Source organism: Salmo trutta, chromosome 18 (genome assembly GCF_901001165.1).
Source record: "Salmo trutta chromosome 18, fSalTru1.1, whole genome shotgun sequence".
NCBI classification, from domain to species: domain Eukaryota; kingdom Metazoa; phylum Chordata; class Actinopteri; order Salmoniformes; family Salmonidae; genus Salmo; species Salmo trutta.
Genome location: NC_042974.1, coordinates 29,342,018 through 29,369,858, shown reverse-complemented (window position 1 = coordinate 29,369,858; position 27,841 = coordinate 29,342,018). Strand labels below are relative to the sequence as shown.

The following is a 27,841-nucleotide window of genomic DNA, read 5'->3' as shown; positions in this document are numbered from 1 at the left end:
CCACTTCCTTATGTCTGAAACACAGGCTTCTAGCGAGGGCAATTTTGGGGCTTCACCATGTTTCATTGAAATGTACAGCTGTGTGTCGTCCGCATAGCAGTGAAATTTAACATTATGTTTTCGAATGACATCCCCAAGAGGTAAAATATATAGTGAAAACAATAGTGGTCCTAGAACGGAACCTTGAGGAACACCGAAATTTACAATTGATTTGTCAGAGGACGAACCATTCACAGAGACAAACTGATATCTTTCCGACAGATAAGATCTAAACCAGGCCAGAACTTGTCCATGTAGACCAATTTGGGTTTCCAATCTCTCCAAAAGAATGTGGTGATCGATGGTATCAAAAGCGGCACTAAGATCTAGGAGCACGAGGACAGATGCAGAGCCTCGGTCTGACGTCATTAAAAGGTCATTTACCACCTTCACAAGTGCAGTCTCAGTGCTATGATGGGGTCTAAAACCAGACTGAAGCGTTTCGTATACATTGTTTGTCTTCAGGAAGGCAGTGAGTTGCTGCGCAACAACTTTTTCTAAAATTTTTGAGAGGAATGGAAGATTCGATATAGGCCGATAGTTTTTTATAATTTCTGGGTCAAGATTCGGCTTTTTCAAGAGAGGCTTTATTACTGCCATTTTTAGTGAGCTTGGTACACATCCGGTGGATAGAGAGCCGTTTATTATGTTCAACATAGGAGGGCCAAGCACAGGAAGCAGCTCTTTCAGTAGTTTAGTTGGAATAGGGTCCAGTATGCAGCTTGAGGGTTTGGAGGCCATGATTATTTTCATCATTGTGTCAAGAGATATAGTACTAAAACACTTTAGTATCTCCCTTGAGCCAGGGTCCTGGCAGAGTTGTGCAGACTCTGGACAATGAAGCCCTGGAGGAATACCCAGATTTAAAGATGAGTCCGTAATTTGCTTTCTAATGATCATGATCTTTTCCTCAAAAAAGTTCATAAATTTATTACTGCTGAAGTGAAAGCCATCCTCCATTTGCGAATGCTGCTTTTTAGTTAGCTTTGCGACAGTGTCAAAAAGAAATTTCGGATTGTTCTTATTTTCCTCAATTAAGTTGGAAAAATAGGATGATCGTGCAGCAGTGAGGGCTCTTCGATACTGCACGGTACTGTCTTTCCAAGCTAGTCGGAAGACTTCCAGTTTAGTGTGGCGCCATTTCCGTTCCATTTTTCTGGAAGCTTGCTTCAGAGCTCGTGTATTTTCTGTATACCAGGGAGCTAGTTTCTTATGACAGATGTTTTTAATTTTTAGGGGTGCAACTGCATCTAGGGTATTGCGCAAGGTTGAATTGAGTTCCTCGGTTAGGTGGTTAACTGATTCTTGTCCTCTGACGTCCTTGGGTAGGCAGAGGGAGTCTGGAAGGGCATCAAGGAATCTTTGGGTTGTCTGAGAATTTATAGCACGACTTTTAATCTTCCTTGGTTGGGGTCTGAGCAGATTATTTGTTGCAATTGTAAACGCAATAAAATGGTGGTCCGATAATCCAGGATTATGAGGAAAAACATTAAGATCCACAACATTTATTCCATGGGACAAAACTAGGTCCAGAGTATGACTGTGGCAGTGAGTAGGTCCAGAGACATGTTGGACAAAACCCACTGAGTCGATGATGGCTCCGAAAGCCTTTTGGAGTGGGTCTGTGGACTTTTCCATGTGAATGTTAAAGTCACCAAAAATTAGAATATTATCTGCTATGACTACAAGATCCGATAGGAATTCAGGGAACTCAGTAAGGAACACTGCATATGGCCCAGGAGGCCTGTAAACAGTAGCTATAAAAAGTGATTGAGTAGGCTGCATAGATTTCATGACTAGAAGCTCAAAAGACGAAAACGTCATTGTTTTTTTTTTTGTAAATTGAAATTTGCTATCGTAAATGTTAGCAACACCTCCGCCTTTGCCGGATGCACGGGGGGTTTGGTCACTAGTGTAACCAGGGGGTGAGGCCTCATTTAACACAGTAAATTCATCAGGCTTAAGCCATGTTTCAGTCAGGCCAATCACATCAAGATTATGATCAGTGATTAGTTCATTGACTATAACTGCCTTGGAAGTGAGGGATCTAACATTAAGTAACCCAATTTTGAGATGTGAAGTATCACAATCTCTTTCAATAATGGCAGGAATGGAGGAGGTCTTTATACTAGTAAGATTACTGAAGCGAACACCGCCATTTTTAATTTTGCCCAACCAAGATCGAGGCACAGACACGGTCTCAATGGGGAAAGCTGAGCTGACTACGCTAACTGTGCTAGTGGCAGACTCCACTAAGCTGGCAGGCTGGCTAACAGCCTGCTGCCTGGCCTGCACCCTATTTCATTGTGGAGCTAGAGGAGTTAGAGCCCTGTCTATGTTCGTAGATAAGATGAGAGCACCCCTCCAGCTAGGATGGAGTCCGTCACTCCTCAGCAGGCCAGGCTTGGTCCTGTTTGTGGGTGAATCCCAGAAAGAGGGCCAGTTATCTACAAATTCTATCTTTTGGGAGGGGCAGAAAACAGTTTTCATCCAGCGATTGAGTTGTGAGACTCTGCTGTAGAGCTCATCACTCCCCCTAACTGGGAGGGGGCCAGAGACAATTACTCGATGCCGACACATCTTTCTAGCTGATTTACACGCTGAAGCTATATTGCGCTTGGTGACCTCTGACTGTTTCATCCTAACATCGTTGGTGCCGACGTGGATAACAATATCTCTATACTCTCTACACTCGCCAGTTTTAGCTTTAGCCAGCACCGTCTTTAGATTAGCCTTAACGTCGGTAGCCCTGCCCCCTGGTAAACAGTGTATGATCGCTGGATGATTAGTTTTAAGTCTAATACTGCGGGTAATGGAGTCGCCAATGACTAGGGTTTTCAATTTGTCAGAGCTAATGGTGGGAGCCGTCGGCGTCTCAGACCCCGTAACGGGAGGAGTAGAGACCAGAGAAGTCTCGGCCTCCGACTCCGACTCGCTTAACGGGGAGAACCGGTTGAAAGTTTCTGTCGGCTGAATAAGCGACACCGGTTGAGCATTCCTACAGCGTTTCCCTCCAGAAGCCATGAGAAAGATGTCCGGCTGCGGGGACCGTGCGAGGGGGTTTATACTAACGTTACTATCTGTACTTGCTGGTGGCACAGACGCTGTTTCATCCTTTCCTACACTGAAATGACCCTTGCCTAACGATTGCGTCTGAAGCTGGGCTTGCAGCACAGCTATCCTTGCCGTAAGGCGATCGTTCTCCTGTATATTATGAGTACAACGACTGCAATTAGAAGGCATTATGTTAATGTTACTTAGCTTCGGCTGTTTGAAGTCCTGACGAACCATGTCCAGATAAAACCTCCGGGGTAGGAAAGTTGAATGAAAAAAAAAGTTGAGTGAGGGAAAAAGTAAAAATATACGGTAATGAAAAAGTAAAAACCGTCAGGTAGCAAAGTAAAAACGGCAACAAAAACGCACAACAGCGTAAACAAGTCTGCAAGTTGTGACCGGAAACAGGAAACAGGAAGAAAAGACGGTAGGCAATTAAGGTCACAGTTATGTTCAGGGACACATTATTCAATTTCTGTTAGTCACATGTCTGTGGAACTTGTTCAATTTGTCAAAGTTGTTGAATCTTATGTTCATACAAATATTTACACATGTTAAGTTTGCTGAAAATAAACGCAGTTGACAGTGAGGACGTTTCTTTTTTTGCTGAGTTTACAATGGGGGGGGAATTTCACTAGACATGTGGACTGACGATTTTCGAAAAATAGGCACGGTGTTCTCTCCCTCTAAAAACAGAAATAAATAATTCTAAATAACAAACTGGCTTTATTTATACATTTTTCCCCTTTATTCAGATTACAATCTCTCACTTTCGATTATTTGAAACAAAATCATCTACAAAATATTGTTTTTCTTTAAACAAGCCATAGAAAGTTGGTTGCAATTTCAGTTAGAAAAAGGGGGTTAAAAAGTAAGGACCTTGTCTATCGGCCCTGCATTAAAGACCAAAATTGGTTAAAAAAAATTGTGATTAGTAAAAATATATACCAGTTTTATTTAAGGACCAAAAAATAGACAGCTGTGCCTTTTATAGATTGCAAAATAGTTGGGAAGACATTTTCGATGTACCGACTCCATGGCACAATGGAAGAGATTTTTGTTGTACCGACTCCATGGCACATGGTTTATGAATTGACACAATTTTCCTTTCATTTTAACCTACTGCAGACCTAAAACCTATGGGTTTAACCTTCTGAAGGAATGATTATATTTGCGATAGAAGCTGCCTAGTCACTTAGTAGCTTAGGCCTACAGTACTCTCGACTGGTCCAGTTGTACAGCGCCATATTTTCTTAACTGAAACCCTTAATTAAATCGCTTTAGCCGTGATTTCATAATGAATCAGTTGATGCATTGGTACAGAGCCAGGTGGTATTGGCGGAGAGTCACCTGTGAGCTCTGGAACTCGACCTCCTGTTTCTTGTATTTTTTCTGATTTATTTACAAAATGGTCATTTTAAATGCCCATCTACTCTAGGTGTGACAATCCCCCCCAACTTGCAATGTATTCAATGTTTATTTCAAATACATTTTAGTTGCACTTCCCCCCCAGCTCCACGACCACAGGTAAAAACCTTGCTGAGATGATCAATATATTTGTTGCATTGTTGTATCGTCAATTTCTCAAGACAAAACGTCTTGATGGCCTTCACAAGTTCAACTGTGCTTGTAGGCTTACCGAGTCCACCAAATGCATTGTTTTCTAACCACATCTGGATTGCTCCATAACAAATTACTATGGGAATAAATATAATTGAATGACAGATATATTGGAATAAAGTAGGCTAATGAAGGCAAAAAATTGTTGCTTACTGGAACATCCAATTGTTATAATAGGATTTGAAGCAATAGCCAACCCGCGTTTGGCCAACTATTTCAGCACCGTTTCGCGCTGCTCTGAGACAAGCAAGACTACTTAATAAACATATACATTTTAAAACAGCTTTTAAAAATTGAATTAAATAATATATTTGTCCCATTGTAAAGTGTAGCCTAAAGGCCAAAATGGGCAAACTTGCAATGTATTCGATGCTTAAGTACTCTAAAACCAGATTTGTCCCAACAAAAAAATGCATCAACACCTACAAATATATAAATGTATTATTAACCCTGCATTATAATTGTATAAAAGCCCCTTAGATATGAATTTAGAATCCTGTAAATTGAATTAGATCTACTATTGTATAAGGACATTTTATTGATCTGCCAGTATTTTCATTTCGAGATTCCGGTAAACTCTTTGTTTCCTTTTGTGTCCTACCAATTATTATTGGATTATTCACCATGGCAACCAATAACATTTATTTCTTAGTTAGGTTGGCTTGTTTGCAGAATTTACAGCCTGCTACGCGTATTATTGGATTATTCACTCATTAATGGCTTTGGATCAAAATAAGTACCAACATTCTTTCTGATAGTCTTTAATAAATACATGTTTTGACCAAGTTAATCTGCTCATGTTGTGTGTGTTCAATTATTTGTGACATTGTGGCGTTTTAAATCATATTGAAAATAGAAGACGCCTCTTAATGAGTTCAGAGAGCCGATCTGTTATCCAACGATTAGTTTAATAGCCCGGCTACTGTAGGTGTGAATCCCCCCAACTTGCAGTGTATTTGATGCTTAAATACTTTTAAGTTTTACACTGTATTTGTTCATCAACGTCTTTATGCTTTCGTTAATAAAATAACGATAGACTTTCAAAATGCAGATGTTTATTTCAGCTACTGTACATCTCAGCTACATTTTAGTTGCACTTTCCCCCAGCTCCATGACCATGGATAAAACCTTGCTGAGATGATCAATATATTTGTTGCATTGTTGTATCGTCAGTTTCTCAAGCCAAAACATCTTGATGGCCTTCACCAGTTCATCTTTGCTTGTAGGCTTGGCAGAGTGACGGATACATTTTTCAGAATAAAGTAGGCTAATGAAGGCAACAAATTGTTGCTTACTGGAGCACCCAAAGTCATCCAATTGTTATAATAGGATTTGAAGCAATAGCCTACCCTCGTGTGGTCAACTATTTCAGCACCATTTCGCTCTGCTCTGAGACAAGCATGGGGACTGGTCTTGATAAATCAAATAGATTTTTCTCAGTTTCGGTGTGAAAATGTTCGGATTATTTTGCTCTTAGTAGCCTACTCCCGACCGGTCATGTTGTACAGCGAAACCCTGAGGGGTTTCATTTTTCTTGGAATAGAAACACTAATATTAGTCAAATTATTAAGCTACATTTAAAATCAATCCCATATACTATGTTCTTACAAAAAAGCTTTTAAATGATCTAGTACAGCCTATATTAAAAATTGTCAAATGCATCTCAAAGATGCCCTCTGGTGGTCAAACTAGCATTAACGGCAACTATGGCTGACAATTAAATAACATGCCATAGAATTCTGCGGCAGCCCACAAGGTGTGGCACAACTTTTAAAGGAAGAACCACTGTGTATATAGTTTTAAATGATCACTTAAATTGATCCACCAAAACACAAACCTACCAATACATTTAAAGCTGTTTGTATTCAGTGTTGCAAGTGTTGATTGACCTCTCCTCTCTGTCTCCGCAGAGCTGTCAGATGTGGAGCCCAACATATTCCTGCGGCCCTTCCTGGAGGTAGTTCGATCTGAAGACACCACCGGACCAATCACAGGCCTGGCCCTCACCTCTGTCAACAAGTTCCTGTCCTACGGCCTCATAGGTGAGCAGCACAGCTGTCATCATACATACAGACAGACCGGTCAGGGCTGTTGTCTAAACATTTATGTTATATACAGAGAACATTGTAAGGTGCTCTGTCAGTTATTTAGCCTTGAAATTGTAAGTAATGTAGCATTGACAGAGATTTCTGCGTGGGACTACTACGTTGTTGTTAAAGACAGCTTTCCATTTGTAGGGGACACTTGTTTATATTGTCAATCTGTGAGAACACAGTCATCATGGACTCCCTCTGGCTCCAGGCATGCCAAGAATGACGAGTTCTGATTTATCGACGCTTAAATGGACTTGTTGTTTACTACAGAAATGGCACAGCCCGTCCTTGCTAGCATCATCATGGAAATATGGCAGGCGTCCGCCAGTTGTCAAAAGTGTGAAGAAAGCATGTATCACCAGATGTTATTCTAAATGGCAGGGGTTGAATAAATGTTATCTCCGACGTCAAAACAGCTGCGACGCTTCGCTAAAATAAATAAGCTCCATTGTAACATTGAATAACACCATTTATCACGTCCCTGTCCTGAACATGTTTTTATTGGGCTGTAATTTTATCATTCAGTTGTTATATTGGCCAAATATTCGGTGAATACAACATATGTGGGAAGGGTAATTTGATTTCAGCTCTACGACCATTGCTTTTGGCATGTGTCCTAAGGTGTACCGTAGTTGTCTTTTTCGAGTCTGATCCCACAAGCCCTTGGAATACCTGGCAAACTGAGTCTAGATGCACGTCCTCACACACACACACACACCACTCTCTCACAAACCACAAGCACACACCATCACAGATCAGCCTCTCACAAATCACTCCCAGAGCCCCTGTCTGTCACTCCAAACCCAACGCCTGCTTCCTAATCCTATAACCCCCCCCCACACACACACACACACACACCTCATCAGTGGAGTTCAAATGGGTGGGAAACCATGGCAACGTGACCCTGCAGCCCTCAAGACAATGGCCCTCCAGCGCAGAATGAAGAGAAGGATATGACACGCTCAGATATTACCCTTCGTTTGAATTCAACCCGTGTTCCTCAAATGCTGTGAGGTCTTTCCCAGCTTGTTAACACACTGAAGTCAACGGCATCATTTTTCCCTACACCATCTGTCTGCTCACACAGAAAGCGGCTCGTTGGATCACAGTCGTTAGACGTATTGAGGAACTGAGGAAACACTGGTTGTATTGGACTCTGATCGTACATAAATACATGCATTTTTCAACAGCATATTACTGTACAATAAATGTAGTGTAGTTAAATACTTAAACTTTCTATTAAAATGATAAATAATGACAGAGTTTCAATGGAGATTCTGCATTTATAAAGTATTATGATTTCAATTGTAAAATAAATTCTACAGCTTTGATTAATTCAATTGATTCATTCTAGGCCTTCCTGAAAAGGTTGTAAAATACTGAAATTGATTTCTAAATGTAATCTGTTTAGACATTAACATTGTTATTCACTAGAATAACGTATTCACCTCACTACGAGAATATGTACTTAATATGGAGTTGGCCCAGATGTCTTGTTCATTAGCCAGTAAGTAGTGCCAAATTTACAGGGCTTAGTTACCATTTAAATCCAAATCGTTCCTAAGTACTGCCTTAGTTGTATTCTGGTACTTACGACACGGTCATTTAAAGGAAATGCCAGTACCTAGTCATTTAGAATTGACTGCGGAGTCAGAGCGAAACCTCTTACCTTAATAACCAGGTGAACTAGAGACGCACTGTCTCATGTTCATAGAGTCATGTGAGATTGAATGAACCATCTTTCAGTGTCGAAGGGCTTTTATACTAATGAGCCTGCTCCAGCAGTTCTGATTAGGCCCATCTCCAGTGAAAAGTCAACTTAGTATCCGTCCGTTCAGACATTTATGAGAGCTGGCTGTCTATATTAGCTAAAGATATGACATGTAGCCTACATTAGTACTGTACACGTTGTAGGCCTACTCAATCTATGAAAACTTTGGAAAATGCAGCAATTTTGAAATTGCTTTCAACACCCCAGCCAAAGGAAATGTCTCAAATTAAGTCGTTTTTGCTCAATTGTCCACTTGTCACGCCGTTGTACAAGCGGAGTAAGAGGTTTAAAATGACTTCTGTTGGTGGTGAAGGACTGATACTAAGAGACAGGCAGAGGGCTGATCCTGTTGAACACTGCCATCTGCTGGCTGCAGTGCCAAAAATGTTCAGATTTACTGATCATTCACTCGTTTTTGATCATTTTATTTGTCAATTTGTAATAATTTCTCAAATGTTTCCCATTAGATGTAGGGTAAGCCTAACGCTAATTAGAATATCTCAATAGATTTCTCAACATCAGCTTACATTGATTAGGGATGGATTCACTTTGGCATAGTTTTCCCTCACTATAAAGTTGTCTGTTATGGAAACAATGAACAGTTTTCTTCAAGTATCACAACTGGAAAGTCCAATTGCCAAAACATGTTAATAGCAGCGATAAAGCGGCCACGGGTGGCAGGCTAAATACGTCTCTCTTAGTCTGTCTGCTTTGTTGTATAGATGTAGTGGAGTTTTTTTTCTTTGTCTTTGAATGATTCCAGAGCTCTGTTGTCTCCTGTGTCTGTGATGTGGTGGAGAGGGCTCTGCAAGTTTGCACATATTCTTAATATCCCTTCCCAAGGCTCCTCTCAGGAGAAACACACCACAGCATGTAGCTTAGCCCTGTTGCTTTTACCCTGCGTGTCACTCCGAACATGTTCCCCTTGGTGTCGTCCCTTTGTCCCCCCCCCCCCATCAACCTTCCTCTGTTTGCAATGGGCCCTGCCTTACCCTCTCTGCCGCCCTGGGGGGTCCGGAAAAGATGGAAGGAAGAGACCAAGGGAAATCGCACACACACACACTCCCACTCGCGCACACATTTCATTGAGTGAGGGCTAATTCCCCTCAATCTGTGGCCTGAGGTCTGCTGGCACGGAGGGAGTGCTGGCCTAAGCCCCTCCACTGATGGACATCCTGATCCCCTCCTCTCCAACATCCCTCAGAGCCTAGAGGCACCACCACTCAGCCTGCTGAAAGCAGCCATGGCCACGCCAGCCTCATAATGCTCATAGAACAGCTCAACTGAGCATTTGCCTTCATTACCCGCTCAAAAGAGGTGCAAAATATCACACTTGTTTTCAAATTGTTACATCATATAGGCATTTATATATAAAACATTTTTAAACATGAAGGCCAGTCAAGTCAACTTTTAATGCAGTGAAACTATTATTGCAACATTTGAAGATCTTGTATTTTTACAAAAATGTTACCTGGGATAATTGTTGTAGTGCTATTCAATCACAATTGTTTTATAAAGCCTTTTTTTACATCAGCAGTTGTCTCAAAGTGCTATTCAGAAGGGGAACAGGTTAGCAAACTTGACTTCACTTACACTAAGGAAAAGTACACACCCTTTTGTTTGGTTTGAGGAGATGTATTGGTCGTTGTACAGTATGTGCCTCTGGGGTTTTTGTGTGTGGCATTCTGAAACTCTCCTCTCTCTCTTACTCGGCAGTCTGAATGTTCTTTTTTAACGTCATACTACAGGACAGCTGTTCCAGCCACGCACGCCCAGCCAACGGTGTTATTTTAACAATAGTCCTCCCCTTAGGCTAGACTTTGCCAAGGGGGATTAGTATTTTATATCACTTCTGACATTCTGCTGGATAGCCCGTGGCTCCAGAGACGTTTTCAGCACAACTTCCGCAGTTGTTGTGACCCTCGCTCATGGAGGGACTTTGGCAGTACACAGTTTCACTCGGCTAACCACGTTGCTCCGTTTCTCGGCGTTCACTCAAGTTTTTTCACAGCGTCGACAAACGCTCCAAGACTTTACACACACTCATTCGCTAAACATCTCACTGAGTGTGTCAGTGGGAAGGATGGCACCAGCCTAAATCCTTCCCCCCTCCCCCGCCTAAACCCTTCCTATTTATCTGTCAATAGATAGAATGTTGTGTGGCATCAGACCTCTACCTGGAAAGGCTTTCACTTGTTATCCCTCTCCTTCCCCTAGTATGCTCTCTGCTTATTAGGCCAAGTTAATGAAATGCTCCTTTTAAGAGCGATGGGAAAGAAAAACATGCTGGCTCCAGGCCGCTGCCTGGCCTTGTTGGGTTTCAAAACACTGGCTCCTGTTGCCTACACAGCCAATTGGCCAGCACGACCCACAAAAGGCCACATTTGGTGATTAGATCTCCAGGCTTTGAAGGACCTTCTGGATGGACCATGCTAGATTGTGTGTGTGTGTGTGACCATCAGATGTAAGACTTATTGGCTCGACAGTCCAATCATGCAGTGCTATCACCTGTCAGAAAACCTGTCCTCTGCATTATCTGTTTGACAGCAGCTGTCTGTGCATTAAACATGCATTCATGTAATGATGCACTCCTAGATAGTTTTGTTTCCTCTCTTGCCTTAGCATGGGGTCGTTCCATGTCATTTCAGCAAGCCATGACACCCCCATCTCAGATTGTTCTGAAATCATTTCTGTAGCTAGAAACAGGTCAAATTAGCAATCCGCAACATTTTTTTTTTAAATATATAATTTCATCTCTGAGAAATTAAGCTTATTGATTGCATGCAAATTGGCTATTTTAATTTATAGAAATCATATCATATTCAATAAATATTGTACCAAACATCCGATTTGGACCAAACCTTTTTCAAACATTGAGTAGATGAGGAATCCAAAGAAATTGTCAAAAGCCAACCACGGCTTTTGAAGTTGTTGGACATGAAGTGTGAAAATGCTAATATAGGTACCATTTATTTGCATTGGATTTGTGACACATGCTAAAAAGTTAGCATTTGAAACAGTGGACAACAAAACCAACACATGGATTGTTGTCAGACCTTGTCAATAGACCGTCAAAATCCTCTTCCTTGTGCTTTTTGAGGTGGAGCGACACTAGGTCTTTTACTTGGAATTTTTGCTACTTTAGTTGTTCAATAGCTCAGATGACAAAAATGTGTCCTCATTGATCGTATCGGAACAGAATAGTGGTTTAGTTGGTTTGGAAAACAATGTCTGCTACACAGGTATGTTCGTTTCGAGGTTGAAGGCCATCATAAGGATTTCCTTAACATCAAACGTTTCACAGATTGGCTTGTTGCACAGTATTGACATTTGATAAAAAGATGGCAATATCAATGTGCATTCCATATTTGAACATTGTTGTGTGCCTCACACAGTTCCAAATGGAGTTGTCACTTAAATTCAGCTGAAGTGTTGTGAGTGAAACTTGGCAGACTTGAGCCTTGAATGATCAGTGTAAGAAATTAGCGGTTTTATAAAATGTCCGCTGATTTCTAAGGAGATGATCACATTGGCCATCTTGTTATCTGTCCTGTGCAGATGCTAACCACGAGGCGGCGGCGGAGGCCATCGAGAACATGGCGGATGCCGTCACACACGCCAGATTCGTAGGGACGGACCCCGCCAGCGATGAAGTAGTGCTCATGAAAATCCTACAGGTAATCTTACAGCTAAAATCTTACAGCTAAACGTGCACCAGATGATGATCAATCAAACAAGCTCAATGTCACCCTTTTCCCAGTTTACAGTAGTGCACATATTAGACACTGCACTATATGGGGAATGGGTTGTCATTTGAAACTTTATACAAGTGTATTACATTCATGAATACCCTGGCTGGATTCCCTTTGAGGTTGAACATTTACTGTATGATGGCATACCTGGCTGGTGGGAGGAGCTGGATGGGCTCATTGTAATGGCTGGAATGGAATAATGGAATAAATGGACGGTGTCAAACGGGGTTTCCATGTGTTTGATTCCAAACATTACAATGAGCCTGTCCTCCTATAGCTCCTCCCACCAGCCTCCTCTGCTCATAAAAGCCCATGTGGAACTGAGATGGCAACCCTGAATGTTACGCATGCACACACTCGCATGTATACACACTGTCTCTGCCTTGACAGGTCCTGAGGACTTTGCTGCTCACGCCCGTAGGAGCCCACCTGACCAACGAGTCTGTGTGTGAGATCATGCAGTCGTGTTTCCGCATCTGCTTCGAGATGCGCCTCAGCGGTGAGTTCTCCATCTCAGTAATTCTCCCAGTGATTGATGCACCTGGAAGGAACTGCAGCTAGTCCACATGCTTTGCTAGAAAGACACTAAGCTGTATTTTATGAAGCTTTTCCAGGGAAAAAATTCTGGAACTCATGGATATGAACCTGATTCTCACGTTTAGCTTCCATGGCCTCCGGAATCCTCATCTCTCCAGCCTAACGTTTTGATGAGCTCTATCACTCAACTACAACTCTCACCCCCTCCAGACCTTCAGGCGTTAGTAGTTCACTAACCCCTTACCCACCAACCCTCCCTCAGTCCCTGACCTGTGCTTTAATAAAATGCCATCCTTATCCAGGCCAAACATAGACAGACAAGAGGTCCCAGCCTGGCCTCGTTCCTCTTGTCCTCTGGGCTCTAATGGCACCTCCTCTGTTTGTTTTGCCCTCTCCACAGAGCTCCTGAGGAAATCAGCCGAACACACACTGGTGGACATGGTGCAGCTGCTGTTTTCCAGGTAACGGGAAGGGTGGGGAGGTGTGTGTGTGTGTGAGACAAGCCCAAGCCTCCACACCGTACACTGGGACTGGAAAACTTCAGGAAATGAACTTCCAGTTTGTCTATAGAGAACCCTTTCAATTAGGATATTGGATTAGAGCGCCAACCATGAAAACCACTGGGAGGGAAAGTTGTAGGGTTAGGGCTTACCTCACTGTGCTGTGTATAAATTACAAGTCTGTTTAATTTTACAAGTTGCTTCATAATCAGTGTCTAACTTTTTAGTATGAAGATCATTTGGTGAACTTAAACTACCAACTGAAAATCCCAGTCCTCGTCATCAGACATGCGAGCCATTGGCTCTATAAACGACCATGTTAAAGCGCCAATGATAATCATTCAAGCTTTTTTATGCAAAAGTCAGTTTACCATCTACTGATAATGGTATAATCCCTGTCTAGCCTCAATTTGAATTATCATTAAATACAGTGCCTTCAGAACGTTTTCATACCCCTTGACTTTTTCCACATTTTGTTGTTACAGCCTGAATTTAAAATGTATTAAATTGAGATTTTGGCACTGGCCTACACACAATACCCCATAATGTCAAAGTGGAATAATGTTTGTTTTCTTTACATTTTTATAAGTTCATAAAAAATGAAAAGCTGAATTGCCTTGAGTCTAAGTATTTAACCCCTTTTTTTATGGCAAGCCTAAATACACTACATGACCAAAAGTATGTGGACACCTGCTCGTCGAACATCTCATTCCAAAATCATGGGTATTAAAATGGAGTTGGTCCCCCTTTTGCTGCTATAACAGCCTCCACTCTTCTGGGAAGGCTTTCCACTAGATGTTGGAACATTAGTGCAGGGACTTCACATTCAGCCACTAGCATTAGTGAGGTCAGGCACTGATGTTGGGCGATTAGGTGTGGCTCGCAGTCGGCGTTCCAATTCACCCCAAAGGTGTTTGATGGGGTTGAGGTCAGTTCTTCCAGACCGATCTCGACAAACCATTTCTGTTTGGACCTCGCTTTGTGCACGGGGGCATTGTCATGCCGAATCAGGAAAGGGCCTTACCCAAACTGTTGCCACAAAGTTGGAAGCACAGAATCGTCTAGAATGTCATTGTATGCTGTAGCGTTAAGATTTCCATTCAGCGGAACTAAGTGGCTTAGCCTGAACCATGAAAAACAGCCCCAGACCATTATTCCTCCTCCACCAAACTTTACAGTTGGCACTAGGTAGTGTTCTTCTGGCATCCGCCAAACCCAGATTCGTCAGTCGAACTGCCAGAGAACACGTTTCCACTGCTCCAGAGTCCAATGGCGGCGAGCTTTACACCACTCCAGCTGACGCTTGGCATTGCGCATGATGATCTTAAGCTTATGTGTGGCTGCTCGGCCATGGAAACCCATTTCATGAAGCTCCCGACGAACCGTTCTTGTGCTGTGTTGCAACTGAGGACAGGGGATTTTTACACACTACACACTTCAGCACATGGCGGTCATATTCTGTGAGCTTGTGTGAGCTACCACTTCACGGCTGAGCTGTTGTTACTTCTAGAAGTCTCCACTTCAAAATAACAGCACTTAAAGTTGACCGGGGCAGCTCTAGCAGGGCAGAAATTTTATGAAATGATTTGTTGGAAAGGTGGCATCCTATTACGGTGCCATGTTGAAAGTCACGAAGCTCTTCAGTAAGGCCATTCTACTGTTAATGTTTGTCTTTGGAGATTGCATGGCTGTGTGCTTGATTTTATACACCTGTCAGCAACGGGTGTTGCTGAAATGGACGAATCCACTAATTTGAAGGGGTGTCCACTTACTTTTGTATATATTGCATTCGGAAAGTATTCAGCCCCCTTGACTTTTTCCACAGCCTTATTCGAAAATGGATTAAATAAACATTTTTCCTCATCAATCTACAAACAATACCTGATAATGATAAAGCGAAAACAGGTTTTTAGAAATGTTTGCACATTTATAAAAAAATAAAAAACATACCTTATTTACATAAGTATTTACCCTTTGCTATGAGACTTGAAATTGAGCTCAGGTGCATCCTGTTTCCATTGATCATCCTTGAGATGTTTCTACAACTTGATTGGAGTCCACCTGTGGTAAATTCAATTGATTTTACATGATTTGGAAAGGCACACACCTGTCTATATAAGGTCCTACAGTTGACAGAGCATGTCAGAGCAAAACAACAAGCCATGAGGTTGAAGGAATTGTCCGTAGAGCTCCGAGACGACAGGATTATGTCAAGGCACAGAATTGGTGGAAGGGTACCAAAAAATGTCTGCAGCATTGAAGGTCCCCAAGAACACAGTTGCCCCCACCATTCTTAAATGGAAGAAGTTTGGAACCACCAAGACTCTTCCTAGTCACTCTGACAGAGCTCTGGAGTTCCTCTGTGGAGATAGGAGAACCTTCCAGAAGGACAACCATCTCTGCAGCACTCCACCAATCAGACCTTTATGGTAGTGGTTAGACGGAAGCCAGTCTTCAGTAAAAGGCAAATGACAGCCCGCTTGGAGTGCCAAAAGGACTCTGACCATGAGAAACAAGATTCTCTGGTCTGATGAAACCAAGATTGGACTCTTTGGCCTGAATACCAAGCGTCACGTCTGGAGGAAACCTGGCACCATCCCTGTGGTGGCAGCATTATGCTGTGGGGATGTTATTCAGTGGCAGGGACTGGGAGACTAGTCAGGATTGAGGAAAGATGAACAGAGCAAAGTACAGAGAAATCCTTGATGAAAACCTGCTCCAGAGCGCTCAGGACCTCAGACTGAGGCGAAGGTTCACCTTCCAGGACAACAACCCTAAGTACACAGCCAAGACAGTGCAGGAGTGGCTTCGGGACAAGTCTCTGAATTTCCTTGAGTGGCCCAGCCAGAGCCCGGATGGAACATCTCTGGATAGACCTGAAAATAGCTGTTACAGCGACGCTCCCCATCCAACCTGACAGAGCTTGAGAGGATCTGCAGAGAAGAATGGGCGAAACTCCCCAAATATAGGTGTGCCAAGCTTGTAGCGTCATACCCAAGAAGACTCAAGGCTGTAATCACTGCCGAAGGTGCTTTAACAAAGTGTCTGAATACTTATTTCATTTAAAAAACATTTTAAAAACATATTTGGAATTCTCATATGGTATTGTGTGTAGATTAATTAGGGGGGAAAAACTGTTAAATACATTTTAGAGTAAGGCTGTAACGTAACAAAATGTGGAAAAAGTAAAGTGGTCTGAATACTTTCCGAATGCACTGTATAGTGTAAGTTCAGGAGTAAACTTAACAAGTCACATAATAAGTTACATGGACACACATTGTGTGCTATAATAATGTTAAACATAATTTTGTTAAATAACTACTTCGTCTCTGTACCCCACGCAAACTATTTTCTGTAAGGTCCCTCAGTTGAACAGTGAATTTCACACATGGATTCAACCAGAAAGATCAGGGTGGTTTTCCAATGCCTCGTAAAGGGAACCTATTTGTAGATTAAGAAAAAAAGCAGACATTGAATATCCCTTTGAGCGGGGTGAAGTTATTAATTACACTTTGGATGATGTATCAATATACTCAGTCACTACAAAGATACAGGCGTCCTTCCTAACTCAGTTGCTGGAGAGGAAGTAAACCGCTCAGGGATTTCACCATGAGGCCAATGGTGACTTTAAAAGAGTTAGTGTTTAATGGCTGCGATAAGAGAAAACTGAGGTTGGCTCAACAGCATTGTAGTTACTCCACAATACTAACCTAAATGACAGAGTGAAAAGAAGGAAGCCTGTACAGAATAAAAATATTCCAAAACATGCATCCTGTTTTTGTAACAAGGCACTAAAGTAATTCTGCAAAAAATGTGACAAAGAAATTCACTTTTTGACCTGGAATACAACGTGTTATGTTTGGGGCAAATCCAGTACAACACATTACTGAATACCACTCTCCATATTTTCAACTATGGTAGTGGCTGCATCATGTTATAGGATGCTTGTAATCGTTGACTGGGGAGTTTTCAGAATAAAAAAATGGAATGGAGCTAAGCATAGGCAAAATCCTAGAGGACAACCAGGTCTGCTTTCCACCAGACACTGGGAGGTGAATACACCTTTTAGTAGGACAATAACCTAAAACGCAAGGCCAAATCTACATTGGAGTTTCTTACCAAAAAGACAGTGAATGTTCCTGAGTGGCCTAGTTACGGTTTTGACTTAAATCTGTTTGAAAATCTTTGGCAAGACCTGAAAATGGTTGTTTAGTAAAGATCAACAACCAATTTGACTTGAAGAATTTTGAAAAGAATAATGGGCAAATGTTGCACAGTCCAGTTGTGGAAAGCTCTTAGAGACTTACCCAGAAAGACTCACAGCTGTAATAGCTGCCAAAGGTGATTCTAACATGTATTGACTCGGGGTTGAATACTTATCTAATCAAGATATATTCATGTTTTATTTTTCATATATTTTTACAAATGTTTTTTTTTTTCTTCCGCTTTGACATTGCAGAGTATTTTGTGTAGATCGTTAACAAAAAATTACAATTAAATCCATTTTAATCCCACTTTGTAACACAACAAAATGTGTGAATAGTTTCTGAAGGCATTGTACATTAACGTATTCAGCAACACTTAGCAATCTTAATTTCCCTCTGCATTCAGAGGTCAACAGGGCGCCGGTCCACTAATGCAATAACATGATTCTCTACCGACTTCAGCATAGTGGGGAAGCATGCCACATCGTTCCCCCCACCCCCTGTCCCAGAGGCCCGTACATTAGACTTCCAGTCACATCGTCTCACAGACGAGTGGATGAGCCTGCGGAGCGCCAGACTGTATGATCTGCATATAGATGAAGAAGAGCGTCTCCCCCATAAACACACACAGAATTAGCATGGCCAGTAATCCTGCCAGAAATGATCATAAAATCAGCCGGAATAGAGTCGTCTCATTCTCTAAATGTATTACGCCCCCCCCCCCCCTCGCCACCTCAAGAATAAACAGAGCTCAAAACAAAGTCACGGTGTAATTCTCTCTCTTGGAGGCGCATGGATCTCAGACGAGGCTATTTGATGCAGGATTTGTTAAGAAACGTGGTGTCTTTCACAGTGGAGTCCGTTGATATCGCTAAGTCACTATCAGGACATTCTTTGTGTATTTGTGTCATCGTTGGGAGTTGTGTGTCATGCACTGCAGCAGCTTGTTATCATATCTTTTACAACACTGTTTACTAGTTGTCGGATATGGAAATGAATGACAGCCATAGGGGGCAGCAGGTAGCCTGGTGGTTAGAGCGTTGGACTAGTAACCGAAAGGTTGCAAGATCGAGTCCCCGAGCTGACAAGGTAAAAATCAGTGGTTCTGCCCCTGAACAAGGCAGAACAAACCCTCTGTTCCTAGGCCGTCATTGAAAATAAGAATTTGTTTTTAACTGACTTGCCTAGTTAAATAAAGGTCAAATAAAAGGTGCTTCCATGGTGAAAAGATGAAGGCCTGTTATTACAACTTTCCTTCCCAAAACAACGTGCAAGTACGTTGAGGATGCCTATTACGTAGACTAACTCACCCCCCCGTCCGTCCGTCCGTCCGTCCGTCCGCAGCTCATCCATAATAAAGACGTAAGAGCCTTGGGCAGCCCAGGCATAATGAGCAGCAGATCTCATTGAGTGCTCAGGAGGAGGCTTAGATTGCCTACTGAAAGTATTATGAATGTTAATCTGTTGGACTCACAGATCATCCAATAATCGAGCTTGCAAGACAACACTCTATTAACGCAGAGTTAACTTCGGGGGGGCCCCGTGTGTGTGTGTGTGTGTGTGTGTGTGTGTGTGTGTGTGTGTTAGCCAGTGACATCTCATTCGCCGCAAAGCCCAAGAGTCCACAAAGCACAGGGCTCTCGGACAATGTGTGAGGAGTAGAAACATTACGCTGCACAGCTCATCTCGTCAAGCCACTGAGAAGCTCATCTGGGTTCGGGATGGAAATGCAGGGCCCTCAGACAGATTGCTTCTGTCAGTCCTAGTGCCTCATAAGCATCGCTCTCTCTCTGTGTGTATGGTTATTTTCATGGAGCTTTGGTTACTTTAACAAGCTTTGTTTAGCAGTTGTCAACTTCTATACCAGCTGTTTTTATTTTACTGTCTGCAAGCCTTTGGGGGATTTAATTAAATTTCATCTAAGATGACAAACAATTTTCCGTTCTTTGTCCCTGCTTGGATATTGACATGCATGTGGTTACACAATACAGATTTTATTTTCAGTGTGGCGTTAATGACATTGAGTTTCCATGTTAGTCTAAACTGTGATATTCAAGTACTGCCCTTTGGTATCATACAGTTTGCAAGGGCTTAAAGCCTTTTGTGCTCTTAATGGCCATGTACTCTTATAATCGCCACCGGGCACAGCCAGAAGAGGACTGGCCACCCCTTAGAGCCTGGTTTCTTCCTGGGTTCCAGTCTTTCTAGGGAGTTTTTCCTAGCCTCTGTGCTTCTGCATTGCTTACTCTCTGGGGTTTTAGGATCAGTTTCTTTATAAGCACTTTGTGACAACTGCTGATGTAAAAAGGGCTTTATAACTACATTTAATTTGATTGATTGCTCTAGCTCTACATGTAAAAGTGACTCAACTTCAGATATCTGCTGCGAACGGAAACTGCTTTGTTGGTGTGGATATCAGGTTTCCTGTCGCCTCACGGTGGCTGATGAATGAATGACCTTGAATTGACGGTAGAGTTTGAGAAGGCACAGGAACTCAACGCAGAGGGAGGAGAGGACAGGACAATGTATTAATGAATGTATAAGTCTGATAATTGACATCCACCTCCCGCCCTTTTTTTTTTAGACTACCCCAGTTTAAAGAGGAGGCCAAAAGTTTTGTGGGCGCCAACATGAAGAAGGTAAAATCAAATTAGGCCTAATGTTGAATGTGCCAGTACTGTCTTGCTATGACTGATTTTCTTGCATCACTCCCTCCCCTTGTCTCCTCCTGGTTCCTGTCATCCCCATGGTGCTGAGTAATCATTGTACTCTACAGGGATGGCCACCGTAGCAACACCTCTTTTTGCTAGGTCTTTGCTCCCCCACGGCCAAAAAGAAAAGTGTCTTAACAATAATAATAATATATTGTCTTGACGTGCGGAATTGCAACTACATACCCAATATGCCCTTCCCTCCCTCTGCTTCCACCCATCGTGGTGGCGTGCTTTTCCCAATATCACCTCCATCTCATCAAATGCTGCGTCTTTTTATTCTATTATTTTATTTGAGTTCCTCTTTACAAAATACATATTTTCCTGTGTTCCCTCCCACAGATCCCATCCTGTATCCTGGACACACAGGATCTTATTTGTACAGAGCAGCCTAAAAACACCAATCAGAGGGGCTTAGAGAGGGTACTTGTTAAAGGCTCTCGACTAGTGCATTGAAATAGGCCAGGTTAGCGTGGCTTTCTGAAGTGAATGCATGAGGGTGCATTTTAGGGATATTTTAGCATTTTCTTATATCCTGGGTTTAAAGGAATTTCATATTTCCACAACATAAATTTCACATGAATTATTAACAACTTAAAAAGACATTTCATTATTTGGTGGTTAGATTTTTTTTTTATCCCACTAAACTCAATTCAATGTAATTTAAATGAAAAGAAATACAGGTTAATGGTTTCAGGCTGTAAAACAAATTACGTTATTTTTGCAAATTTATAGAAAATAAGAAACAGATACCTTATCTACATAAGTATTCAAACCCTTTGCTATGAAACTCCAAATTGAGCTCAGGTGCATCCTGTTTCCATTGATCATCCCTGAGATGTTTCTACAACTTGATTGGAGTCCGCTGCAAACGGAAACTGCTTTGGTAAATTCAGTTGATTGGACATAATTTGGAAAGGCACACACCTGTCTATATAAGATCCCACAGTTGACAGTGCATGTCAGAGCAAAAACCAGGCCATGAGGTCGAAGGAAGTGTCCATAGGGCTCCAACATATGAGATGGTGTCCAGAAGGACAACCATCTCTGCAGCACTCCAACAATTAGGCCTTTATGGTAGTGGCCAGACAGAAGCCACTCAGTAGTAGGCACATGACAGCCCGCTTGGAGTTTGCCAAAGGCACCTAAAGGACTCTGACCATGAGAAACAAGATTCTCTGGTCTGATGAAACCAAGATTGAACTCTTTGGCCTGAATGCCAAGCGTCTGGGGGAAACATGGCACCATCCCTGAGGTGAAGCATGGGGGTGGCAGCATCATGCTTTGGGGATGTTTTTCAGCGGCAGTGACTGGGAGACTAGTCAGGATTAAGGGAAAGATGAAGGGAGCAAAGTACAGAGAGATCCTGGATGAAAACCTGCTCCAGAGCGCTCAGCACCTCAGACTGGGGCGAAGGTTTACCTTCCAACAGGACAATGACCCTAAGCACACAGCCAAGACAACGCAGGAGTGACTTCGGGACAAGTCTTTGAATGTCCTTGAGTGGCCCAGCCAGAGCCCGGACTTGAACACAATCGAACATCTGTGGAGAGACCTGAAAATAGCTGTGCAGCGACGCTCCCCATCCAACCTGACAGAGCTTGAGAGGATCTGCAGAGAAGAATGGGAGAAACTCCCCAAATACAGGTGTGCCAAGCTTGTAGCATCATACCCAAGAAGACTCGAGGCTGTAATCACTGCTAAAGGTGCTTCAACAAAGTACTGAGTAAAGGGTCTGAATACTTATGTAAATGTAATATTTAAGTTTTTTATTTTTAGTAACTTTGTAAAAAATTAAAACCAAATTTTGCTTTGTCGTTATGGGGTATTGTGTGTAGATTGATGGGGGGCAGAAAACAATTGAATCAATTTTAGAATCAGGTTATGTAACAATGTGGGGAAAAGTCAAGGGGTCTTAATACTTTCCGAATGCAGTGTATGCATCGTGTGGCTTGGATTGGACATTTCCCTGGCATTTCTGATTTAGCCTCATACCACAAACAGTAGAAAAGAACACAAGTGACACTTTTATTTCACAATCATACCCCATCAAACCTAGACTCCAAGTGTACAAATACAAATATTGATGGGCACCAGAAATGTCAGCTTGGGGCCTCCCGAGTGGGGCACCAGTCTAAGGCACCTCATCACAGTGCTAGAGGTGTCACTGCAGAGCCGGGTTCAATCCCAGGCTGTATCACAACCGGCCGTGATCGGGAGTCCAATAGGGCGGCGCACAATTGGTCCAGCATCGTCCGGGTTAGGTTTGGCCGGGGAAGGCTTTACTTGGCTCATCGCGCTCTAGCGACTCCATGTGGTGGGCCAGGCACCTGCAGGCTGATACAGGTCGTCAGTTGAACAGTGTTTCCTCCGACACATTGGTGCGGCTGGCTTCCGGATTAAGCGTCGGGGGTTAAGAAGCGTGGTTTGGCAAGTTGTGTTTTTCCGAGGACGCATGACTCGACCTTCGCCTTCCGTGCCCGTTGGGGAGTTGCAGCAATAAGACAAGATAGAAATTGGGGAGAAAAAGGGGGTAAAAAAAATGTCAGCTTGAGCAGTTACAATGTGAAGTTTGCCGTTCTGTCTGATTGCCTGCCCTTCACTGTGCTGTCTGGTTTGGCCTGCTCATTCGTGAATGTCTCCGTATGGAGCCTGCCTATGTCCCCCCCTCCTAACCCACTACCCTCTTTCCCAAACAAGCCCATCCCGGTGGGGTTTGCATGGTACTCTGTTTGAACCCCCCCCCCCCACACCCCATGCATCACTGAGTGAGTCGCTTGTCTGTGTGCTGCTGCTGACATGTCGTCCATCTCTAATCACGGGACCCTGCCCCCTTCTCTCCTGAGGCTTACAATATGTTGTGGAAAAACAAACGAGTGCAGGTAAGGAGATGACTGGTGACTCAGTTGGAGAATGACCATCCCTCCTCCTCATCCTCCCTGCCCCTCCTGTCCTCTTAATCTGAACCCACTAACCACCAACTTTTGAAGATTCATACACAATGCTAAGGGGCATTTTTTTTTTTTTTACCAAAATACAATTTACAGATGTTTTTAAAAGATGTATTGATGTAGTTAGATTCATTATAAAGTGTTGGAGTACACTAACAAAACCATGCCATGACCTTTTTCATTGTGGCTGCTTGAATTTGTTTCTTGTGTTTAATCCTGTGTGACTTTTTGTTGAATTTTCTTATTCCACCTTTGTACAGATATTGTATCTTGCCATTGGGGTGACTGCTATGCAATCTCAGCTGTTAGTAAACAGTGTTGTTTTCAGATGTCTGTTTTAAGACTGTGTTATACTGGGGCACTGTCCAAATACTGTATTTAAAAGGATCGTATTGCCTTTAAAAGATGAACCTGATACCATCATCTGTACAATATATGATGATATTACAACACCCTCTGGCCAAGAGCACAGCCAGTGGTTTTATGTATTTGTGTACTGACTGTGTGTGTTCTACTGGTTTTAGCTGAAGATGCGTGCTGGTGGGATGAGTGAGTCGTCAAAGTGGAAGAAGCAGAAGCGCTCGCCCCACCCCCCCCGTCACATGGTGCGAAGTGCCTCTGGCGGGTTGGAGCAGGTCCCTACCACCACCCTCAGCAACAACCTCCTCTCTGGTGAGACTCAATCTTGTAATCTCAGCAAAAAAAGACATTTCCTCTCACTGTCAACTGGGTTTATTTTCAGCAAACTTAACATGTGTAAATATTTGTATGAACATAACAAGATTCAACAACTGAGACAGAAACTGAACACGTGCCACAGACATGTGACTAACAGAAATTGAATAATGTGTCCCTGAACAAAGGGGGGGGCCAAATTCAAAAGTAACAGTCAGTATCTGGTGTGGCCACCAGCTGCATTAAGTACTGCAGTGCATCTCCTCCTCATGGAGTGCACCAGATTTGCCAGTTCTTGCTGTGAGATGTTACCCCACTCTTCCACCAAGGCACCTGCAAGTTCCTGGACATTTCTGGGGGGAATGGCCCTGGCCCTCACCCTCCGATCCGACAGGTCCCAGACGTTCTCAATGGGATTGAGATCCGGGCTCTTCGCTGGCCATGGCAGAATACTGACATTCCTGTTTTGAAGGAAAAAAAAACGCATAGAACTAGCAGTATGGCTGGTGGCATTGTCGTGCAGGAGGGTCGTGTCAGGATGAGCCTGCAGGAAGGGTACCACGTGAGGGAGGAGGATGTCTTCCCTGTAACGCACAGCGTTGAGATTGCCTGCAATGACAACAAGCTCAGTCCGATGATGCTGTGACACACCGCCCCAGACCATGACGGACCCTCCACCTCCAAATCGATCCCGCTCCAGAGTACAGGCCTCGCTCGGTGTAACGCTCATTCCTTCAACGATAAACGTGAATCCGACTATCACCCCTGGTGAGACAAAACCGCGACTCATCAGTGAACAAGCACATTTTGCTAGTCCTGTATGGTCCAGCGACGGTGGGTTTGTGCCCATAGGCGACGTTGTTGCCGGTGATGTCTGGTGAGGACCTGCCTTACAACAGGCCTACAAGCCCTCAGTCCAGCCTCTCTCAGCCTATTGCGGACAGTCTGAGCACTGATGGAGGGATTGTGCATTCCTGGTGTAACTCGGGCAGTTGTTGTTGCCATCCTGTACCTGTCCCGCAGGTGTGATGTTCGGATGTATTGATCCTTTGCAGGTGTTGTTACACGTGGTCTGCCACTGCGAGGACGATCAGCTGTCCGTCCTGTCTCCCTGTAGCGCTGTCTTAGGCGTCTCAAAGTACAGACATTGCAATTTATTGCCCTGCCCACATCTGCAGTCCTCATGCCTCCTTGCAGCATGCCTAAGACACGTTCACGCAGATGAGCAGGGACCCTGGGCATCTTTCTTTTAGTGTTTTTTAGAGTCAGTAGAAACACCTCTTTAGTGTCCTAAGTTTTCATAACTGTGACCTTAATTACCTACCGTCTGTAAGCTGTTAATATCTTAACGACCGTTCCACAGGTGCATGTTCATTAATTGTTTTTGGTTCATTGAACAAGCATGGGAAAAAGTGTTTAAACCCTTTACAATGAAGATCTGTGAAGTTATTTAGATTTTTGCGAATTATCTTTGAAAGACAGGGGCCTGAAAAAGGGACGTTTATTTTTTTGCTGAGTTTCTGAACATTTTCTTATCCCACGTTTTATTGTTTTTTCAGACCGTGTTAGAAACAAGATCGGGGGGATAGACATAGAAGGTAAACTAAGGAAGGGCACAGACAGTCGGCCGAGGCTCGAACCCCTAAGTCGACCACGTTGCAATAACCGGAAGACGGAAAATTGATCAAACATTATCAATGCATGCCCCGCCACAACATCAATAACAAATGCCTCTTCGGTAAAGAACAGCTTAGAGAATCATATTTGGTCCAAGGGGGCTTCATTGTATGTCTCTATTAAACTTAAACCTCATAGATATATTAACATTTATACTGTCATGCATTTTAAAGCGGAGAGATGAATAGCATGGATAAGTCTAGGCGATCTTGACCAAAAAATGCTGATGTAGCTAACACAGGTCTGTGTGTTTCAACCAGGTGGTGTCCCATTCATCGAGCAGGATAGTTTGTCTGTCTCAGACAGCGTGGCCTCGTCCATGTCCATCCCCACAGACAGTGGCCTGGACACCTGCTCCAAGGCCACCTCCAGAGAGGACCTGACAGACCTGGACCAGAGCAGCTCTGCTGCCACCACCCCTTCCACAGAGCCTGGACGCCTGTACACTCAGGTGGGGGGGGGTGGGACACTGGATCAGCTATGTTATGTCACTTTTTGCATATTTCTAGTCTTCGTTTGTGCTCATTAATGTTCATACGCTGATGTTTCTGTTTCCCCTGCCAGTCTGAGGGTAGGCAGGTGGAGCATGCCCAGTCAGCCTCGGTGGAGTCCATCCCTGAGGTCCTGGAGGACGGAGAATCTGTGACGGAGCATTCGGACTCAGCCTCATTACATGACATGGACTATGTCAACCCCCGAGGAGTCCGCTTCACACCACAGCAAACACAGAGAGACGGTGAGGATGGTGAGCCATTCCACCACTGCCAGTATTGTTTGGATTTCACCCTGTTCCACTTCGCATTTCACCTTGTGTCTCCTTATGTCTCTCCTCATGTTTTAACACGTCTCACAACTTGTCTCTGCGTGTCTCCTTTTATATCCCGTGTCTCACCCCAACCTGACGTCTCACCCAAATGATGGCTTTGAATCCTCTCCTAACTGTCATGTTGTCATTTCCTAACCTCCCAGGTGCGGCTCTCATCCCCTACTCCCTGCCCTGTCTGCGGGAGCTCTTCCGCTTCCTCATCTCACTGACCAACCCCCATGACCGCCACAACACGGACGCCATGATGCACATGGGCCTGCAGTTGCTGACCGTGGCTCTGGAGGCGGCTCACATCGCCCCCTACCAGTCACTGCTGGGCCTGGTCAAAGACGAGCTCTGCAGACACCTCTTCCAGGTATCGTACACCACAGGCTTGTTCAGGAGGGGAACCTTCTATTGCATCTATTCAACACAATACAACGTAACTAACGTGTTGTTTTTTTCTATTTCAGTTGCTAAGTGTGGACCGTATGAACCTGTATGCCGCCTCCATCCGAGCGTGCTTCTTGCTCTTTGAGAGCATGCGAGGACATTTGAAGTTTCAGCTTGAGGTACTTGGGAGTGTTTCTTTTCGCATTTGATATTGTCACAAGGGTTCACACACTAATGACTAGTTTGACACAACCACACACAAGCTGAGTCATGGTAAAAACCAGCAGCTGAACAGAGTGACCAACTTAACCACCTTCTCACGGTCTGCAGATGTATCTGAAGAAGCTGATGGACATCATCACGTCAGAGAACATGAAGATGCTCTATGAGATGAAGGAGATGGCCCTGGAGGCCCTGGTGCAGCTCTCGAGGATCCCCAGCTTCGTCACCGAGCTCTACATCAATTACGACTGTGACTTCTACTGCTCAAACCTGTTTGAAGACCTCACCAAGCTGCTCTCTAAGGTGGGAACTCACGATGCCTGTTCTCTGGACACTCGCACTCACTCGATGATCACTCCAGGGAGCTTAGGGTTTTGTTTACTTTCTAAAATCTGCATTAGAAGAGTGTCCACTGTCCCGTTCAGTCAAGGATTAATACTTCATTTGTTTCCTTTTGATGCATACCGTCACGCTCCATGCTTTTCATTTTCAGAGGAACATTGTTCTCTTTTGTTGAACTATGGTTGGTTTGTGTCATGTTTTCTTGCAGAATGCCTTCCCTGTGTCCGGACAGCTCTACACAACCCACCTCCTCTCACTAGAGGCCCTACTGACTGTGATTGACAGCACTGAGGCCCACTGCCAGGCCAAGGTGCTCAACAGCAGCGCTCAGCAGGACCAATCAGCAGAAATGGTGTTGGCAGAAGGGGAGGGCTCAACCAACGACCGTACAGACACAACCACGGGTATGCCGATTCCTCTCATACACTTGGTATACTTTCTGCTTTGATGGTCTTATACTGTAATGGTCTTTGTCCATCATTTACATTGACAAT

At 43.5% G+C, this 27,841-nt stretch overlaps 1 protein-coding gene across 6 annotated transcripts in view; it reads left to right on the top strand.

Annotated features, from left to right (window-relative positions):
* LOC115153155 (Golgi-specific brefeldin A-resistance guanine nucleotide exchange factor 1) overlaps nt 1-27,841 on the top strand; it is a 125,498-nt gene that overhangs the window by 75,668 nt on the left and 21,989 nt on the right. For 2 of the 6 annotated variants that reach the window (XM_029698273.1, XM_029698271.1), the window contains exons 4-16: nt 6,624-6,755; nt 12,136-12,254; nt 12,720-12,828; nt 13,267-13,327; nt 20,156-20,210; nt 20,625-20,705; nt 23,758-23,905; nt 25,846-26,036; nt 26,150-26,330; nt 26,555-26,766; nt 26,864-26,962; nt 27,114-27,308; nt 27,556-27,751. In XM_029698273.1, the coding sequence (XP_029554133.1) occupies nt 6,624-6,755; nt 12,136-12,254; nt 12,720-12,828; nt 13,267-13,327; nt 20,156-20,210; nt 20,625-20,705; nt 23,758-23,905; nt 25,846-26,036; nt 26,150-26,330; nt 26,555-26,766; nt 26,864-26,962; nt 27,114-27,308; nt 27,556-27,751 (1,779 nt within the window). The remainder of the gene's footprint in view (nt 1-6,623; nt 6,756-12,135; nt 12,255-12,719; nt 12,829-13,266; nt 13,328-20,155; nt 20,211-20,624; nt 20,706-23,757; nt 23,906-25,845; nt 26,037-26,149; nt 26,331-26,554; nt 26,767-26,863; nt 26,963-27,113; nt 27,309-27,555; nt 27,752-27,841) is intronic. The other 4 variants (XM_029698276.1, XM_029698275.1, XM_029698272.1 and 1 more) reach the window with 3 other exon arrangements.